At 39.2% G+C, this 21,787-nt stretch overlaps 1 protein-coding gene across 2 annotated transcripts in view; it reads right to left on the bottom strand.

The window, feature by feature from the left end:
- Positions 1-21,787, bottom strand: part of ERMP1 (endoplasmic reticulum metallopeptidase 1) — a 66,512-nt gene that overhangs the window by 27,745 nt on the left and 16,980 nt on the right. Inside the window, exons 5-10 of one of the 2 annotated variants that reach the window (XM_001924217.6) lie at positions 18,700-18,846; positions 17,966-18,058; positions 10,400-10,612; positions 8,158-8,378; positions 4,265-4,439; positions 3,678-3,868 (exon numbers count right to left, since the gene is read on the bottom strand). In XM_001924217.6, the coding sequence (XP_001924252.1) occupies positions 3,678-3,868; positions 4,265-4,439; positions 8,158-8,378; positions 10,400-10,612; positions 17,966-18,058; positions 18,700-18,846 (1,040 nt within the window). The remainder of the gene's footprint in view (positions 1-3,677; positions 3,869-4,264; positions 4,440-8,157; positions 8,379-10,399; positions 10,613-17,965; positions 18,059-18,699; positions 18,847-21,787) is intronic. The other variant, XM_013993586.3, reaches the window with a different exon arrangement.

The raw sequence follows: 21,787 nt of genomic DNA, 5'->3' as shown, positions 1-21,787 counted from the left end.
TAAGCAAGTAAGGAAGCCTATTTCAGCAAAACTCAAGTTCTACTCATAACGCTTTCATAATGTGCCCAGGTGCTGGATTCATCTAAACCAGCGTAGATGGCCCTTCAAGATTCTGCCTGTGGACCCGCATATAAGGAAAAACTGCAATAAAAGTAATTCTGTAATTGAAACTAACAGAATATTTCAAGTCAACTATATTTCAATTTAAAAAAACTATGAAAATTGGAACAAATCAAGATAAAAAAGTAATGGCATCCTTTTCAGTGCTGAGTTAACTAAAGCCAACACAATTAAAACAAAAATCTGAACTTGAGCAGGCAAACCCAGTGGCTCAGTCTCAAGATGGGCATCTAGAAAATCCTAAATATGCTTCTTTAGCTTTTTAACTGTAATGAAATCACCGAACTAAAAGTTGGGGTGGGGAGAACATGACTCATAGAATAGGTCCACAGATCCCTCACAGGGGTTCTAAAGGAGCCACTTGAGAAACAATGACCACCTAATCCCAGCTTCCCTTTCTGCCTTCTCCCCCTTACTGCCCACCCTGTAGGGTCAATAAGTAAAAAAGTGAAGGACATAAATGTGAAAATGTTTACTGAGGTGAAAATGAAAAATTAAATATTCGTAACTTACCCCATATACTCTACTATATGAAATTAAGAGATTTTGTATGTATAACCTACCAATATGCCATCCAGAGTAATCTCCCGCAAACAGTACTGGTCTTAAGCCAAAGATTTATGTTTTTACACTGAAGCATAGAAATAAGACAAAGTACCCAAGGACTTAAGGCAGTGAGTTAGCAAAACAATTTGTTACCCTGTCAGCCCCTCTTTCTCCTAACAGTCACAATATTTAAACTGTGGCTCCTTAGAACTGTGTCAAATATCCTGCCAAATAATTAGTTTTCTCTCCACTGGAAGGCTGGTTAAGTTTAGGTATACCGTTCTTTAGGTCCAAATAAAACCTCCCTGTCATAATGCTGTGGTTCCTGCCATTTTCAGCCTCACTACTACCCCCAAGTTGTCCTAAAACTTTAGGTTAAGCTATAGTTTCCACACCCACACTCTCTTCGCCAACTCACGAGGCTCATCTTCTGCTTCTTCTGTCCCCCTTCTGGAAGAAGTTTGGTCATGGTGATAAAAGAAATGGTGATCAGAGGGGAAGAGAAGGAAGAAGAGAACAGCCTAAGTGACAATGTGTTTGGATCCCACTGTCTTGAATTTCACTGTCTTTTGTCTTAAATCACTCTAGGCTCTGAAATAAGCACAAAATAAAATGAAGAGAAGCATGACTATGCAATGTCCAATGTGCACTAGCTGTTTCTGTTTCTCTGAGAGTCTCCTGATCGCACGCCTATCAGAAATCTCACACAATTAATATAACCATGATGACCCTAGCACAGGATGACCCAGGAACCTGTTAACCAAACACATGACAGGAACTTAATTGCTTTTTAGACAATATATTTAATAAATCCCCAAGGACTAAAAGGAAAGCTCTCTGAAGTATGCATTGTGATTCAATTCTCCAATACCCAAGGAGAAAAGCCTTACTCTATTTTTTGTTTTTCCAGCCATGCCCATGGCATGCAGAAGTTCCAGGGCCAGGGATCAAACCAGCACCACAGCAGCAACAGTGTTGGATCCTTAACCCACTGAGCCACTTGGGAACTCCTAAGAGACTCACTCTATTAATAAGCCTCTATCTGTATAGCACAGATACTTAACAAATACATACATAAATAAGAAAATAATGAAGAGAATGATACCCACAGCATCAAACAGCAGCAGAGCTATTTCACATTATAATAAAAATTAAGTGAGGGTTTAAAGTATTCCAAGAGGAAGCTTCCAAAAGCTTTCTTAATAAAACATAAGTTAGAAAATAATATATTTTAATCCACTTGCTTATGGTTTCCAAGATTTTCATGCTATGGGGTCATCTTTGATTTCCACAGTGAAGTTTTCAGGGTTCCTTCTGGAACAGAAGTGAAATGCCCCCACATATTTGACCATATATTTATCCCCGACATATCTGTCCACATATTTATAAGCATCAATAGCTTTCAATCACTGACTATGATTTAAATACACTGAGGGGGTTCAGTTCAAAACTTGGTTGACTCTAGATTACAACCTAATCTACGTACAATGAAACTACCATTTCCTTTAGTCTTCTTAACAGCAAACCTATCCATTAAGATGCACAGAGGATTTAAAGGTTAACATTAAAACCAAAAGAAGTAAAGCCTGAAGGCAACAAAGAACATTTTAGAATTTTCCATCTACCCCTACAAACACCAGTAAGGACTTAATCATTAATATTAAAGGTAAAATGGCTGGAATGCTCAGATTTCTTTTAGGACAAATACAGCTGACGTCAAACAATGCTATGCATAAGAATTATTCTACAGGGCTATATAAGCAGTGACATATAGTTATTTATTGGCTATTTAAGGGACTTCCATGGATAGTGCTGACCACACATGTGGTATTTTTATCTGCTATCCCTAGATCTTAATCTCCACAAGAGATGCTCTTTACCATATCAATGTAAGAAAGCTCACCATCTATCGCCATGGAAGAAAGAACTATAATAAAGTCATAACTACTTTTACTATTTGGTCCCCTAGCCGCAATCTCAGAGTTTACCTACAAGTATTCAATAAATACTTTACTCTTAGAAAATGCAATGAAAAGAGCCACAAAACAGAGACCTGCTTCCTCTAAGGCCTGAGTCCTGGAGAGTGCTGACACCACGCCACGGGCAGAACTCTGCCTGGAGCTTGCTCTACCAGATGGCAGTCTGGTGGTCAACTCTGCATCATGTCTTTGCTTCCCTCCAGAGATTCCCAGGAAAGAAAAGGAGAGATGGCAGAGGCAGGGCTCTCCCTCAGAGGGCAGGACACTGACACAGCAAAATGACAAGGTCCATGATATGTTCTCATTACTTGGTAAACGAAGGCATGTCTGGGTGTCATAAGCGTACGTCACTCACGTAATGAACTCTGCTGTGCTAGCAGAGAGGCAGTTCAATAACAATGGAAAAGTCCTCATCAGAATTAGTTTTCTTTCACTAGCTCTAACAGCACTAATGAAACTACCATGTATTTATTAACATTTACGTCTAGTTAGTAGGTTCAAAACACATTATTGGGGGAGTTCCCATTGTGGTTCAGCGGTAATGAACCCGACTAATATCCTTGGGGATGTGGGTTCGATCCCTGGCCTTGCTCAGTGGGTTAAGGATCCAGTGTTTCTGTGGCTGTGGTGTAGGCTGGCAGCTGCAGCTTCGATTTGACCCCTAGCCTGGGAACCTCAATATGCCTCAGATGCGGCCCTAAAAAGCAAACAAAGAAAACACATTACTAGGAACCATTCTAAAAATTCACTACCAAGCAATCTCCCAATTCTCACTTGGTATTCATTCCCATACATTCACATTCAGGTAGTCTGAAAACAATCTGAAAAGTAAGAGGACAAAGCGGTAAAAAGAAGAACAAGACTTCCATTCTACACTTTCTTCCCATACTGAACCCACAATATGTACGGCCATTCACCACTTCTTTTGCTTAAGAATATAACCAACACTATTTCATAGGATCTGCCATGGTGAAAATCATCATATATATAAAATGAAGAAGGAAATTTAAAAATACATATATTTTTTCTTACGAAATAGGATGAGAGAATCATTGTACAACCAGCCAAAATAGAAGCCAGCACAACATCAGGTGGAATTTCTGAACCACTCCTCCCAAGGATAGGAGTAAACATCTCAAATACGGCCCAGATGAGGTACAATGCATAGAGATAAGGAATAAACATCCCCAAGAGGTAAAAGGTAATGAATTTTCCTCCAGCACCTACAGAGAAAGAGAAAAAAAACATACATCTTTGAAAGTCTACAGTGAGGTAACAGCTTTTCAGAGTACTGGGGTACCTTCGCAGCTAACAGAAATTAGCTTATCTATGACTCTTGCCCTTTTGGTACCTGTTACCTAGTGAGATAAAACACTTTGACTCAGAGAGGGTAAAATACAAATAAGAAAACAAAACATGTAAATAATATATTAGCATGTGCTCATTTATATGAAAATGATGGGGTACGTAAGATAAAAACCCATGTGATCTGAAAATTTTTTAAAAAGCATCAATTTAAAAAGCCTACCCAAAAGATTGAATAAATAAATAGTCCCTGGAAACCTTATCTTATGTATTTTAAAGTATTTCCACTTGTATTGCAACCAAAAACATCTTACCATACTGCTTCAAGTCCTTGTGCATACAAAGCTTTGTAAGCAATGGTAATGCCACCCAGACAGCACTAATAAATGCTGAGCAGAGCCCTCGGTAAGTGAGAGCTGTTAGGAACCCACAATGCACTAGCAGTGAGACATCAAAAAATACATCTCCCAGGTACTGGTCACTTGCATTCTGAAAGAAAGAAAATATATACATAGTCTCATTCACAGGCCACTCTGAAAGATCTTCTATTGTAGTATAACTTGTACTGCTTAGAAAGATTGCATTTTTGTTTTGAACAGGGTGTATCCTTTAAACTTTAAATACTGACAAAGCTACCTCCTATCATAAAGTAATAACATAAATTCAAACTGCTGCATAGGAAAGGGGAATTTAACAAAATGGGAAGTGAACATCATTACTTGTATATAATCTGTGCCTTCCCTCCACTGGGATAAAAAACCTTTGGAAATGTTCCAAAATAAAAAAAGACTCTCTTAAAAACATTCACTTCTGTAAGCTCTTTTATTCATGCAACTTCCAAAGAATTTCAAGCAAACTATAGAAATGACCTATGCGTATAACAGTATAAGCTGCTGCAGCACCACCAAGAGCACACCTTGGGAACTGCAGGGCCTTTAGAGCATAGGGCCATGGGAGGTTTGTGCTTGATTTCCTGAATCTTTCTTTATCTTCAACTGGTCATGTAGTGCAACTCTGCCCGGGTCCTGGATTCCTGGTGCTCTCACGTTATAAAATTTGATCTACTTTTTTGAGATTTTGAAGTCTGAGGATTCCTATGCAGCACCTTGAGTTCTTAAGCTGCCATAAGAACTTAATACACTTTAACATCTGCATGTTACATCTATTAATGTAAACATGAAAGGTATAATTTCAGTGCAGAAATACCAAAACAGAAAGAGATATGTTTAAGTTTTTCTCTCCTCTGCCTTCTCATTTCTTTTTCTTCTTTTTTTTTTTTTTTTTTTTTGTCTTTTGTCTTGTTGTTGTTGTTGCTATTTCTTGGGCCGCTCCCGCGGCATATGGAGGTTCCCAGGCTAGGGGTTGAATCGGAGCTGTAGCCACCGGCCTACGCCAGAGCCACAGCAACTCGGGATCCGAGCCGCGTCTACAACCTACACCACAGCTCACGGCAACGCCGGACCATTAACCCACTGAGCAAGGGCAGGGACCGAACCCACAACCTCATGGTTCCTAGTCGGATTCGTTAACCACTGCGCCACAACGGGAACTCCTGCCTTCTCATTTCTATATAGTCCAGGGCATGCTTGTTATAAGGGCCTCTACTTCAGGAGCTCAAGAATTTCAGTCACATTTTCAAAACAAGTTAAAGTTCACCTGACAAATCTCCTTTGAACAATGAAAGACAGGTATTGTCATTAAATAATTAGATGTTTAACACTGCTAATCAAGAGTCGCTGCCTTGATTCTTATATGATGATGATGATGATGACGATGATGATAATTCTTCTTAGGATTCAAGTTTAAGCCAAATTCCATTCAGACAGTTATTTGTTTATTTACCCTTTTTTTTTTTTGGCCACACCTGCAGCATGTGGAATTTCCTGGGCCAGGGTGTGAACCCATGCTGCAGCAGCAATCTGAGCCACAGCAGTGACAATGCCAGATCCTTAACCTGCTATGCCACCACAGAATTCCTTCACTCAGATATTTAAAAACAAAACTGAAAACTTTAATAACTGAAAATGTTTTACATTGTTCCCAAATTGTACCCAAGTCCAAACATTCCTCAAATCCAGTTTCCTTCTCCCCATCTCTATTTTTTATATTTATTTATAATTTTTTTTGCCATACCCACAGCATGTGGGAGTTCCCAGGCCAGGGACTGAACCCACATCACAGCAGCAACCCAAGCTGCTGCAGTGACAACAATGGATCCTTAACCCGCTGTACCACAAAAGAACTCCCTCCCCATCTCCATTAACCCCTCTACCCTTTCCAATCCATTCTATATACTATTACCAGAGTCTTCATACTAAATCACAAATTCTATCCCTCAATATCCTGCTTAGAAATTTTTATCTGTGGCCCCAGTGATTTTTACAGTCATGTTCCAACTTCATCATGGCCTACTTTCCCAATTCTTATGCTATCAACCTTATCTTCACCACACTGAACTCTTTACTGACTGTGACCCAAATGCATCTCATACATTCCTACCTTTGCTCATCAGCCTGTTCTCTATCTGGCACACTTCTTCTCAGGCTTCAAAAACCCAGTTCAAATGTCACCACCTCCTTTATGAAGCCTGACTCACAAACAAAATTCACCTCTCCTGGCCCTGTATTCCTACAGCACTGTGAATATGTCTATTTCACCTTATCCTACTGCACTGAAGTCACTGTGATTTCCTCATCTTCCCAAATCAGACTATGAGCTCCTCAAAGAAAAAGACCACATCCTGAATCCCTGTATCAAGCCTTAGCATGGAAAATCACTGGGTACTTAAGGACTACAAGTGAAATGAAAATGAAACACATTACTCTTTCCATTGTGTCTTCGGCCCAAAGTTTTATAATTGGACAAGTGAAATTAGTTAAAGTAAAAACAACTTTACCAAGCATTTCTGTCTCATCCCCTACCCTCACCAATGCCACATCAACAACAGTTAAGCCACACTCTGGTCACTGCACTATAGAGAAGCAGGCCAAATTGAGCCCTGTGGTTAATTCTTTTGGAAATTGAAGACATTAAGACACAGTATTAGTTCAGCCACAAACAGATGGTTAACCTCAAAGAACCTTTCTTCAGCAGGGCCTGCTACCATAGCAGGGCTCCTCAGACCAAATCCCAACATGAACTAAACCAAGGTTCAGACACCAAAGGCATACCTGTAGAAGACAATTACAGTCTTCTAACCCCCAGCTGGAGAAAACAGAAAAACAAAAACCAAAAAACCAGGTGTACACTGGCTGTTGAAAATGATGGAACTAAGAAAGATTTTCCCTCTAATGCATTTAGAAAATCAGAAAGCATGGCTTGCTCTCTCATAGTAATTTATTTTTAGTTCTATTATCTCACAACTCTAATTCCTAATTTTATTTTTACCAAACAAATGTATACAGTTGAAACCATAACAACATGACTATAAGTCAACATAAATCATTTTGGAAACTCATCTCCCTTTTTTTTCCTTAGCAATGTGTCATCAATACCCATACCACATATGCAAGCTGTCAGAATCTGCATTAACATATAGGTTAAAAAAAAGTGAAAGAAACTGAAGAGAAAATTTTAAGTGCAACATTCAGGCAGCAAATACTGTGTCTTAGGGCTCTGTGTGCACTGCCTAAGCACAGGGGATAAATGCACAAAACAACCCATGCCCCTATGGCGTTTACAGTCCAGTGGAGAACAGAGCTGCTGAAATACAAATAACTGACCGAACCCAGAGAGGGCTGGTAGATATAAAATCTTGCTTACAAAAACTACAGCAATCTAGTCACTTATGACGGAGCATGATAATGTGAGAAAAAAGAATGTATATATGTATGTGCGACTGGGTCACCTTGCTGTACGGTAGAAAATTAACAGAACACTGTAAACCAGCTATAATGGAAAAAAATAAAAATCATTTAAAAAAAAAAAACTAAAACAGATTCAACAGAGGCAGAAGGCTGTACCAACACACGCTGCTGTCACCAACACCCCAAAATTAGCAGCCTTCTAACTTCATTTGAAATCAGGAACAAAACCCTCAGAATGAGAAGCCTTCCAGAAAGTCAACACAGTTCTGAGAGCCAACTTCCTATAACCATGTCAAAAATTTCTGATAGCTCCAAAGGCCAAATACAAGGAACCCCACCCGAGTTTGTCTTCAATCTTTGAAGGCAGCAAAAAGAAATCAATAAAAACACGAAACACTTACCACAAAATAAAATTTTTTTGCGAGGCTGTGGATGAATATTATTTTGGCTACAGCTGCAGTTCCATACAGACAAACGGAGACATAGAAGTGATTATACCATGAGAGAGACTGTCCAATAAGAGAGATGAAGACTGCTATAATCAGAACAGTAACCAAACTAGTGAACCAGCTTATCAAAGTGATGCCAAGGCCACAGAAGAAGTCCTTTGTGTAGGTAGCAGCTAATAGAGAGAAAACACGAAGTGGAGATTACCATCTTTATGACGAAATCAATTTCAAAACCAGTCAGTAGAATTTAAGGAGTGAACCTTAAAACAAAAAATTCATCACTGTTGATAGAAGGGGTACCCAATGTAATGTGCTGAAGCCCACTCGACCATCCCATAAGTGGAGACCTAACTGCTTTCCCCTAAGGATGCCCCTTTTCAGCAGGAAGCAGTCTGAGTGGTCGTTGCCACTTTTCCCCCTGCAGTTAGAATCTCCAACTCTAGACCGGGGATTCAGACAGAATAATAACTCAGGTAGTCAGTGCAGGAGCATGGGCTTCGATGCATTCTTTGATAAGGCTATTGATTAACATTTGTGGCTTAAGGGCTCCAGGGAGTAACATCCCCACAGGCCTTGTTTACTGTAGGGAGTGCACCTACATCCAGATGGACATTAATCTCTAACCTGCTCCTCAACTGATGGAAAAGGAATGAGAGGAATGGTGACTCAGTCTACAGGAAGAGAAGGACAAAGAAACCATAAGACTTACGGGACATTTCCACCCCTAAGACCTCTATGGAACAAGAACTGATACAGGTAGCTGGGCAAAACCAATGGGACAAAACCACTTCTTTCTGGACCCATCTTTAAGGGATAAACACCTCTACAGGACAATAGAGCGGGGGGACTCTTCTTCCCCCTCCCAGCTGTCATGGGAGCTGTTTGCTTTCCTGTAATAAAGACTTTGCTTGCTTACCAAAAAAAAAAAAAAAAAAAAATTTCCTGGTATCAGCGATGGTATTAGCAAATAATATTCAAATATTAACATCTACTGAGAGTCTATGGGTACAAAAGACAGAGAAATAAGTCTTCAGGAATAGTTCAGATAGATTCCTGCAGTCTTAATTTTCAGCATCTTTAGGACGGTTTATGAATTGAAATAAAAGCAAAAATGGAAGGCAAATTTACATATAAAATCTTCCTAAAAGAAGCTAACACAGGAAGAGAAGCAGCAAGAGAAAATCACCAGTGAAAAAGGACATTTTAAATTGCTGCTAAATATTTTACCTGTTAACAGCACACACCAACTTAGATTACAAACATTTCAAGTAGAAGGAGACCAATTTAATCATTAACAGTTCATTCATACTCCAGAATGGTGTGTTATTATCTACAGTGTGGACGAGACTTTTTTTTTTTTTTTTTGTCTTTTTGCTATTTCTTTGGGCCGCTCCCGCGGCATATGGAGGTTCCCAGGCTAGGGGTTCAATCGGAGCTGTAGCCACTGGTCTACGCCAGAGCCACAGCAACGCAGGATCCGAGCCGCGTCTGCAACCTACACCACAGCTCACAGCAACGCCAGATCGTTAACCCACTGAGCAAGGGCAGGGATTGAACCCGCAACCTCATGGTTCCTAGTCAGATTCACTAACCACTGCGCCATGACAGGAACTCCTGGACAAGACCTTTTAATGGGACTTCTCATTAAAAGTCAATCTTTATAAACCATTTTCCAAAGCTTTTGCAATATTTCTATGAAGTGCCTACGTACATAAAAGTCACCTGCTTCACCAAGACTAAAAGTATGACGAGCGTATCAACCTGATATTCATTTAGAAATTTCTTAAAATAGTATTATCAAATGCTATTTTTTTTAAGATTTTTAAATTCTTGGAAAGACATAAGCAAACCCACACCTGTTCTAGTATTGTAGGGGTTTTTTTGTTGTTTTGTTTTTGTTTTTGTTTTTGTCTTTTTGCCATTTCTTGGGCCGCTTCTGCAGTATATGGAGGTTCCCAGGCGAGGGGTCTAATAGGAGCTGTAGCCGCTGACCTACGCCACAGCCACAGCCACAGCCACACGGGATCCAAGCCACGTCTTCGACCTCCACCACAGCTCACGGCAATGCCGGATCCTTACCCCATTAAGCAAGGCCAGGGATCAAACTCGCAACCTCGTGGTTCCTAGTCAGATTCGTTAACCACTGAGCCATGACAGGAACTCCGGTATTGTAGTTTTAAAGGAAAATACTTACTTTTATGTTTGGGATGCAACAATTTCCTTCCCAGGTATAAAACAACAGCCATTACCACCATGTAGTTAATTATTGAACCAACCCGAGAGGGGTAAGCAATGACAAACAGGCCAAGCACATCAAAGAAGACCATGTTTCCATGCTGATACTCAGAAGAAGAGGCCAACATATCAGACGTAGCTAGATATTTAAGAACTGCTAAAATGTTGTCACCTATTAGTTAAAAAAAAAAAAAAGATAAAGTTGAATAAATCATCTACTGTGTGAATGAAGAAATACCTACAAAAGACTGTGAACAGCAATAGCTTTCTACCACCCTACTGCTCTTCTCCACTTTACTCACTATATTTCTCAGATAAGGTTCATGCCCCTACTCTGTTTCCTCTCCACTTCGAAGCACAGTCACCCAGTCTTCATCCTTTCCCTTCTATTAGAGCTCTCCTCTGATCAACTGTACCCTCACTGTTGTCAAAACCAATGAGTGTTTCTTAGTCCCTATTTATTCAACCTATACTTAATGTAGCAGACACCACTCTGAATACCAGAAATACAGTGGGGAAACAAGAAATAAAGTTCTCGCATGAAGCTCACAGCCACCAAGCAAGTTCCTACATGTGTGTTAAGAATTAATAACAAGGAAATAGTATCCCCCACAAATTACAAAGAGGCACTCTTGCATAGAAATAGCCCTCCAAGATTACAGTAGTTGGTTTCTCTAAACTCACAGAAAAAGAAAAATATAAGCAAGATGAAGACGCTCAGAAACAACTGCCAGTTAAAAGAACAAGAGAATTAACCTGAGGCAGCAAACAATGAAAGAGATCTCTGTAGTCTAATAGACACTGAGTTCAAAAAGAAGAGAGTGAAAATACTGAAGGAATTAAGGGTGAATATGAAGGAATTAAGAGCAGAATTAAACAGTAATGCAGATTACTTTAGAAAGGAACTAGAAAATGTGAGGAGCCAAGAAAAAATTAGAAAATTCATTTGTGGAAATACAACCTGAGTTATAGGCACTGAAGAGCAGAATGAATAATGCAGAGGAACAAATCAGTGACTTGGAAGATAGAATAATGGAAATCACCCAATCAGGACAGTAGACAGAAAACCAAATGAAAAAACATGAAAGCAATATAAGAGATCTATGGGATAATATAAAGCGGGCCGATCTATGCATAATAGGGATTCCAGAAAGAGAGGAAAAAGAAAAGGGGACTGAAAATACATTTGAAGGAATTATGTCTGAGGAGTTCCCATCGTGGATCAGCAATTAACAAACTTGACAAGTATCCATGAGGACATAGGTTTGATCCCTGGCCTTGCTCAATGGGTTAAGGATCCAGCATTGCCATGAGCTGTGGTGCAGGTCACATATGCAGCTCGGATGCCACATTGCTGTGGCTGTGGCATAGTCCTGCAGCTGCAACTCCAATTCAACCCCTAGCCTGGGAACCTCCTATGCCACAGGCGCAGCCCTAAAAAGACAAAAAAAGAAAAAGAAATTATGTCTTAAAACTCCCCAAATCTAAAGGAAACAGATATCAAGATACAGGAAGCACAGAGGGCCCCAGAAAAGGTGAACCCAAACAGGCCCACACCAAGATGTATTATAATAAAAATGGCAAAAGTGAAAGATACAGAGAGGATTCTAAAGGCAGCAAGAAAAAAACAAAGTGTTAATTATAACAGAACCCCCATAAGGCTACCAGGTGATTTCTCTACAGAAACACTACAGGCCAGAAAAGAGTGCTAAGATATAGTCAAAGTTGTAAAAGGGAAAATTTTGCAGCCTAGAATACTCTACCCAGCAATAATATCATTTAAAATAGAAGGAGAAACAAAGAATTTCTCCAACAAACAAAAACTAAACAAGTACAGCAGTACTAAACCCATTCTAAAAAAAAACATTGAAAGGGGTTCTCTAAATAAAAAAATTTTAAAAAAAAAAGAAGAAATAGGATGGAAGGAATCACAATTAGAAAGTAATCACTTAAATAAGCCAGTATACAGATCTAAAAGGGGGAAAAAAAAACCTATTGTAAAAGTGCCAATAAACACAAGGAACACCAAAAGGACAAACAAGAAGATGTTAGAAAAGGACTTCAAAATAATAAAATGTGGGGAAGGAAAGTAAGAAAATCTAGGTTCTTTTATTTAAAATGTGTTTGAGACTAATATGATTATCAGGCTAAAACATGCAGACAGTGGAAGGATTAACATACTTGAAAAACAGGGCAACCGCAAATCAAAACCAAACATTACATTCACAAAAATTAAAAAGAAAAGGACACAAGTATAAAATAAAAGGAAATCATCCAACCAAAAAAAGAAAGGAACAAAGGAGAAACATAAAATCAAATTGAAAACAAGGTTTAAAATGGCAATAAACAGGAGTTCCCATTGTGGCGCAGTGGTGAACGAATCCGACTAGGAACCACAAGGTTGCGGGTTCAATCCCTGGCCTTGCTCAACAGGTTAAGGATCTGGCATTGCCAGCAGCTGTGGTGTAGGTGGCAAACACGGCTTGGATCCCACATTGCTGTGGCTCTGGCGTAGGCCAGCAGCAACAACAGCAATTAGACCCCTAGCCTGGGAACTCCATATGCCACGAGAGAGGCCCTAGAAAAGGCAGAAAGACAAAAAACAAACAAACAAAAAATGGCAATAAACAGGAAACATAACTTGACATAATAAAAGCCATTTATGACAAACCCAGAACAAATACAGAGCAAATATAATACTCAATGGAAAAAAGGTGAAAGCCTTCCTGCTAAAATCTGGAACAAAACAAGGATGCCCACTCTCACTACTTTTATTCAACATAGCATTGGAAGTCCTAGCAACAGCAATCAGACAAACAAAATAAAAGGTAGCCAAACTGGAAGAGAAGAGCTAAAACTGTCACTGTGTGCAGATGACATGATACTATATATAGAAAACCTTAAGGACTCAACCCAAAAACTACTCGAGCTGATCAACAAACTCAGCAACATAGCAGGATATAAGATTAACATTCAGAAATCAGTCACATTTCTGTATACTAGCAATGAAATATTAGAAAAGGAAGACAGAAATACAATACCTTTTAAAATCACACCCCCAAAAAATCAAATACCTGGGAATACACCTGACCAAAGAGGTGAAAGACATATATGCTGAGAACTATAAAACATTAATCAAGGAAATTAAAGAGGATGCAAAGAAATGGAAAGGTAGTCCATGCTCCTGGGGTGGAAAAATTAATACTGTAAAAATGCCCATACTACCCAAAGCAGTCTACAGAGTCAATGCAATTCCTATCAAATTACCCACGACATTTTTCACAGAACTAGAACAAACAATCCAAAAATTTATATGGAACCACAAAAGACCCAGAATTGCCAAAGCAATCCTGAGGAACACAAACCAAGCAGGAGGCATAACTCTCCCAGACTTGAGGCAATATTACAAAGCCACAGTCATCAAGACAGTGTGGTACTGGGACCAAAAGATATGTACAGTCCAATGGAACCCAGATACCTATGGTCAATTAAACTTTGACAAAGGAGGTAAGAATATAAAATGGGAAAAAGACAGTCTTTTCAGTAAATTGTGCTTGGAAAACTGGAAAGCCGCACGTAAATCAATGAAACTAGAACACACCCTCACACCATGCACAAAAATAAACTCAAAATGGCTTAAAGACTTAAATGTAAGACAAGACACCATCAAACTCCTGGAAGAGAACATAGGCAAAACATTCTCTGACATCAACCTTACAAATGTCTTCTTCTTCTTCTTTTTTTTTTTTTTTTTTGGCTTTTCTAGGGCCACCTCCCACGACATATGGAGGTTTCCAGGCTAGGGGTCTAATCAGAGCCGCAGCCGTCAGGTAGCTGTCGGCCTACGCCACAGCCACAGCAATGGGGGATCCGAGCCACATCTGAAACCTACACCACAGCTCATGACGCCGGATCCTTAACCCACTCTTAACCCACTGAGCAAGGCCAGGGATTGAACCCGCAACCTTATGGTTCCTAGTAGGATTTGTTAACCACTGCACCACTACAGGAACTCCTACAAATGTCTTCTTAAGTCTGTCTCCCAAGACAACATAAAAAAAAGCAAATAAATCAATGGGACCTAATCAAACTAACAAGCATTCGCATAGCAAAGGAAACCATTAAAAAAAAGACAGCTTACAGAATGGGAGAAAATAAGTTTCAAATGATGCAGCTGACAAGGGCTTCATCTCTAAAATATACCAACAACTTATACAACTCAACAGCAAAAAAGCCAACAACCCAATTGAAAAATGAGCAAAAGACCTGAATAGACATTTCTCCAAAGAAAATATACAGATAGCCAACCAGCACATAAAAAAATGCTCCACATCACTGATTATTAGAGACATGCAAATCAAAACTACTATGAGGTACCACCTCACACCAGTCAGAATAGCCATCATTAATAAGTCCACAAATAACAAATGCTGGAGAGGGTGTAGAGAAAAGGGGACCCTCCTATACTGTTGGTGGGAATGCAAATTGATACAACAACTATGGAAAACAGTATGGAGGTACCTCAGAAAACTAAATATAGAACTACCATATGACCCAGCAATTCCACTCTTGGACATATATCCAGACAAAACTTTCCTTGAAAAAGACACATGCACCCATATGTTCATTGCAGCCCTATTCACAATAGTAAAGACATGGAAACAAACTAAATGTCCACTGACAGATGACTGGATTAAGAAGATGTGGTATATATTCACAATGGAATACTACTCAGCCACAAAAAAGAACAAAATAATGCCATTTGCAGCAACATGGATGGAACTAGAGACTCTCATACTAAGTGCAGTTAGTCAGAAAGAAAAAGACAAATACCATGCATTATCACTTAGATGTGGAATCTAACATATGGCACAAATGAACCTTTCCACAGAAAAGAAACTCATGGACTTGGAGGACAGTCTTGTGGTTGCCAATCTGGAGGGAGGGAGATGTACTAGGAGTTTGGGGTTATTACATGCAAACTATTGCCTTTGAAATAGATAAGCAACGAGATCCTGTTGTATAGCACAGGGAACTATATCTAGTCACTTTTGATAGAACATGATGGAGAATAATGTGGAAAAGAGAATACATATACATATATGTATGACAGGGTCACTTTGTTGTACAGTAGAAATTGACAGAACATTGTAAATGAACTATAATGGGAAAAAAATTTGTTTAAATAATATGGAGGAGTTCCCTGATGGTTCTGCCAAATAAGGGTCTGGTATTATCACTGCTGTTGCATGGGTTTGATACCTGGCCCAGGAACTTCCACATGCCAGAGGTGTGGGCAAAAAAAATAAAATAATAAAATAAAATAAGGAATGTCCATGACATCTCAATTTAAAAAAGAAATAGTAAGGAGAGAGTCTCCTAGAAACACATCATGGAAGACTAATGGAATTTGAGAAGTCAGAAAAGCATCCCAGGAAGTGGAATTTACAGCTAAAGAATGGACAGGAGCTACAATGGGGGCAAGATTGTCCAGATTAAGAGAACTGTGTAAATGAAGGCCCTGAGGGAGGAAAGTTCCAAATATAGGAAAAAAAAAAAAAAGAAGAAGAGAATGAGGAGACAATGAAAGACAATGAGAGTATTCAGCAAGAAGCTGGAGAGCTGGGAGAGACTTTATCACGCAGAACCTGGTACATCCAGGGCTGTCATGAATATGTGTTATGTCAATCAACAACTGAATGAGTCTGAACTCTAACACAGGAGCAGTAAGAAGCCTTGAATGATATTTCTTCCTGCTGATCATCCCCCTTGACTTTCTCCTCTTTTCACTAAAGACAGTACACTGTCTTACTATGGGGTTTCTTTTACTGGCTTCTCTGTTGGCCTTAAAATATGTCTTCCCCAAAGCTCAGGTTTAGTCCTCTACCTTTGTTTCACTCTTTCAAAAAACATTTCCATTAGCCATACTTCAGTGGTTTTCTCTCTGCCTTCAATTTTCAAACCCAGATATGCAGTTCTGCCACGAGCTCTGACACTGTATCTATGTTTTCATAAGGTTGGTTCATAGATACTCTCCACCTCATATGGCTGACAGAGTTCATGGCCTCCTTCCCCACTTCACTGCTGCTCTGGACGAGGGCCACCTTTCCAAGTCCCCATCATGGGCAATGATGTCATACTTTCCCAGTCTGCCAGGTTTTATACTTTGCAAGTCATCTTTGCTGCTACCCATCTCATTCATCCCTTCTATCCAACCCGTCAAGTCTTGAATTTACATTCAAAATGCTCATTTACCATCCCCTTGCTTTTCTGTCTTTTGTCAACACTGCAGTCTAGATCTTCATTACTCCACACTAAAGTTACTGTCAGAAGAGCCCTGACTCCTGGCTCTCACCCTTTTTCCACCATCCACTGCACTCTAAATTACCAGACTGGCAGCATTTTAAACCATCATTCATTGATGCACTCAGGCCTTTAATGAGTCCTTTAATGATTCCTAATCCACTCCCTCAGTGGATTAACGATCTGGCGTTGCCACGAGCTGCAGTATAGGCTGGCACCTACAACTCCAACTGAACCCCTGGTCTGGGAACTCCCATATGCTACAGCTGTGGCCCTAAAAAAGAAAAGAAAAGTCACTCAAAAGTCCATCATCCTAAAATAACCATTATCATCTTTATACATCTTCAGTTTTCTTGTGAATGTATGATTGTGTGTACACAGCTGTAGTAATAGAGTATATATATTCTGCACATTTCTTTTACTTAACATTGTACTAAATGCATTTTCCTATGTTGCTAGATGTAACAATGATTATTTTAATAACTGCATAATCACCAAATATACCATAAAGTTCCTTATTACTATGCTTATAATAACAACACAACACCTGCTTGCTGATTTTTAAAGCCCGTATACCATTTTCTCTACCCCATATACTTGGACCTCGTTCCCTTCTATTTCTGAAAATGCAACCTCCATTCACACTGAAGTCTGAGAGTCTACTCACCAACAGCGCCCCCCACCCCCCACACACCCTACTCATGCTGCGCTCTAACTTAGAACATCCTCTCTTTTCCACGGGCCAAATCCTACCAACTCTGTCTAAGGCTCAACATCAGATTCACCTCCCTGACTACTACAGATCTTTCTGGAAAATACTTTAATCCTCTTGCCCTGACACCTGTTCTATAACCCAGTCACCTGCCCTCAAACCTTTGGATTGATGTAGCATTTCCACACCCCGGCAAGCTGCCCAACCACGTGCTGATAACACCTCCAATGTATAGCTTCCATTATATCTAGATGCTCATCACTCAGCAATCCTACCATAACCCTGGGTCAATTCCCTTTCAACTTACTCATAATGAATAGTCTTATGTTCTTAATTGCTGAACTAGACTTAAAGGCTAAAATTCAGAGCCTCATCTCTCTAACTCCAAAGGCCCAGCTCATTCACACCACACACTGTTTCCCTAATGCACAGGACACTGATTATTTATAGGTTTCTAGGTCATACATAACATTCCACCTTAATCTATAAAGTCTAAATTAGCATACCAACCTGCTCTCTGAATGGAATCTGTTAGAATTCTGTCTGCAGTGTCATACTTGGTATGATAAATGTATCCATTCTCAATAAAAGCTAAGTCTATTCCTAAGACAGAAAGGAAAAAAAAAAAAGTCATTTTGCTTTAAGGATCAACTTTGCATTTGTTTAATGTATTAAATTCCTAAAAGATAAAATGTCAAAGCAGTGGCATGATTGCTGTTTCACATTCATGAATGAACAATATAAATTCTGTTCCAATTCACACAGAACCTATAGCTACAGTATGTAATTCAATCCAAAATGACTGGGGCATTACAAGTCACACAGCAAGGTCGGAATATTGTGCATGTGGGTCATCAGGACTTTGCCATCTACATCCTTGTAAGACCAGAACCAATTTTACCTTCAAATAAGCTGTCCAAGTCCCCAGGGCAGTTGGTACAGCAAGGTAACAATAAAAAAGACCCCTGAAGGATCTATTACAGTCTTTGGGGAATGAAGGGCTAAACAGCCCTCCCCTGTTCTTCTGTCACACTGTAGGGCAAGACGATATGTTCTAGAAAAGGGAGGCATTTAAATTACATCAGAGTTTAAAAGAAAAGGAAACTATCTGAGTCAAGATATCCGATATACACACAGAGAATATGCTCTCAGAAAATGCTTGTCTATTTACAAACTTACAAAAAGTAAAACTTGTTTTTGATGAATCATTGTCACACAAAAGCCCATATCAATTGACAGAATACCTGGAATGTTCCCAAAATCTCTGTAAATACGGAAGTCAGTATCTGAAGGAATGATTCCACTCTGGAAAACCTCCTGAGCCACCACAGAAGCAAAAGGATGTTTAGCTGATGAAACATAAGCTTGGACCAACCAAGGATTTTCAGGCCCTGAAATGAAACATGATAACACAATACAAAGGTAATCTGGTAAACATTTTTAACATATTAATTTTTTAAACATACTAAAATAGTACTGTGGTGATTTAGGGAGATAGGTCAATAATTTGTTTTCTTAATACTATTTTCCAACATTTCTTTGATAAGTGCATATGACTTTTTAGAATGAAAAATAACCTTTTGGAAAACAAAATTATTTTTAATTATAAAATAATAGCACCATAAAAAGTCTAAGTTTAAAAATGAAAAGTTAGGAGTTCCTGTTGTGACTCAGTGGGTTAAGAACCTGACCAGTATTCATGAGGATGTGGGTTCGATCCCTGGCCTCGCTCAGTGGATTAACGATCTGGCATTGCCATGAGCTGCAGCGTAGGCCAGCAGCTGCAGCTCCGATCTGACCCCTAGCCTGGGAACTCCCACATGCCGCAGGTAGGGCCCTGGAAAAGAAAAAGAAAAAAAAGAAAGAAAAGTCACTCACAAATCCAACATCCTAAGATAATTGTTACCATTTTTATATCTCTTTAATTTTCTTAGAAATATATGATTGTGTGTACGCAGCTGTAGTAACAGAGCATATTCTGTACTTTCTCACTTAACACTGTACTAAATGCATTTTCCTATGTTGCTAGATGTAACAGTGATTATTTTAATAACTGCATAACCACCAAACATACCAAAGTTCCTTATTACTATGCTCATAATTTTTATCATTATTAATAACTGCATTAATATCTTCATGCATATACAGCCTTTTTTCAAATATGAGAGTTTTTTTTTCTTTAGTGTAAATTGTATTACTATTCCCAATCATTCACTTCTCCCTTCTATGTAACTTATAAAGCCTCCATGTGAAGGAGCATATACATGAATTGCTTCTACCAACTAACTGTGACTGGAATAGACATGAACCTCAGCTGAGAAGCCTTCTAAGAGCCATCATATAGTCCATCCCTCCCATTGACTTCAGTCATGAGATCAAGGCATCCCCTCAAGCCTGGATCCCAGAATGAATAAGACATGTGGGGAGTTCCCACTGTGGCACGGTGGAAACGAATCCAACTAGGAACCATGAGGTTGTGGGTTCGATCCCTGGCCTTGCTCAGTGGGTTAAGGATCTGGCGTTGCTGTGAGCTGTAGTGTAGGCTGCGGACACACCTCGGATCTGGCATTGCTGTGGCTGTGGCGTAGGCCAGCAGCTGTAGCTCCAATTAGACCCCTAGCCTAGGAACTTCCATTTGCCACAAATGCGGCCCTCGAAAGCAGAAAAAAAAAAAAGTCATGTGGAACATGACAACCATAGGATGTAACTGCAGGTACCCAGGAACCAGAATGAGCAGGAAATAAGCCTCTGTTGTTATAATGTACTGAGATTCAGGGGTTGTTTATTACAACTAAATTTAGTAAAAAGTCATCTGATGTAAACAGATCGAGTAAGTGTATTTCAAGGAACCTAAGAATATTAACATTTTTATAACTTTATAAACAGATAATGAAAGTACTTTCCTACAGAAAAAATAGCCATAAAAGGTAGGGAGAGGGAAGAGATAGAGAAACACTACAGAACCAGACACCCAGGTGACCCAGATACTGGAACTGCCAGGCATGAATTTTAAAATAAACATTATTAATTATTCAGAAACACAGATGATAGCAATAATTTCACTAGACAAGTACAACCTATTAACAAAAAGAGAGAGAGAAACAGAGAGTCTCAAATGGAAACCCCCGAACTGAAAAGCCTAAAAATTGATGCTAAAAATTTTAATAAGGAGTTTCTGTCATGGCACAGTGGAAACGAATTTGAGTAGGAACCATGAGGTTGCGGGTTCAATCCCAGGCCTTGCTCAGTGGGTTAAGGACCTGGAGTTATGTAAGCTGTGGTGTGGGTCACAGACACGGCTCAGATCCAGCGTTGCTGTGGCTGTGGCTATGGCCAGCAGCTGTGGCTCTGATTAAACCAATAGCCTGGGAACCTCCATATGCCTCAGATGCCCTAAAAAGCAAAAAGCAGAAACAAACAAACAAAACACAGATGGCCTAATAAAAAGTTAAACAGATGAAATTATTATAGATCCAAGGAATTAAAGTACAGAAAGAAAAAGGGATGGAAAACACAGAAATGTTTATAAAGACATATGGGATACAGAGAAAAGGTCTAACATGAGTAACTGGAGTTCCAGCAGAAGAGAAGAAAGAATGGAGCAGAAGCAATGTCTAAAGAGGTAACAGCCCCAAACTTACTGAAAACACCAAGCTCTAAATTCAAAAAGCCCTACAAACCCCAAAGAGGATAAATATAAAGAAAAACACCCTCAGCATCAAGATCTTTGCTTCTCAATACCATTATCCACTAAAAGGGCCAGTTCTCCTTAGAAATATGCCCAATTCCAGATCTGAGGATAGGAAAATACTGATAAGTGAGAACATCTTGTGCCAGAAAGTAGGAAAGTGCTCAAACATGTCAGAAACATGTCAAAAGAACAGGCATCGGTTGAAGGGGCTACCACTGGTCTAAACAAATGACTCATGAATCAAAATGATTACAACAGAATATATATTCCATAAAATATACATGAAAGAATGAAATAAATACACACATAAAGGAGAACAGAAAGCCTTCCTCCTAGCAGAATTCCGACTATTAACTATAGATGGAATTCCGCATCTGGCTAACATTCTAGTAAAAATACTTTGGGGCAAGAATCATCAATGATTCCTAAAACTAGAATCAAGCTTTCATTAAAAAACAAAATATTTACACAGTCTAAAACTACCTATTACAAAGGGGGTAACTTTACAAAGTAGAGGAACCCAGCAAATACCATAATTGAATGATCAAAAGTTAACATTATCAATAATCAGGCATTACACGCATCTCATGTGATACACTAAAAAGGACACAAATGAAAAAGGAAAAAGAATAATGATGGTG

This window comes from Sus scrofa, chromosome 1, assembly GCF_054392235.1.
Source record: "Sus scrofa isolate SSC_HxYL_T2T_F1_AM1 chromosome 1, Sscrofa_HxYL_maternal_Yorkshire_Landrace_v2.0, whole genome shotgun sequence".
Classification (NCBI taxonomy): Eukaryota; Metazoa; Chordata; class Mammalia; order Artiodactyla; family Suidae; genus Sus; species Sus scrofa.
Note: the sequence above shows the minus strand (reverse complement) of the source record. Positions and strands in the feature narration are given on the sequence as shown.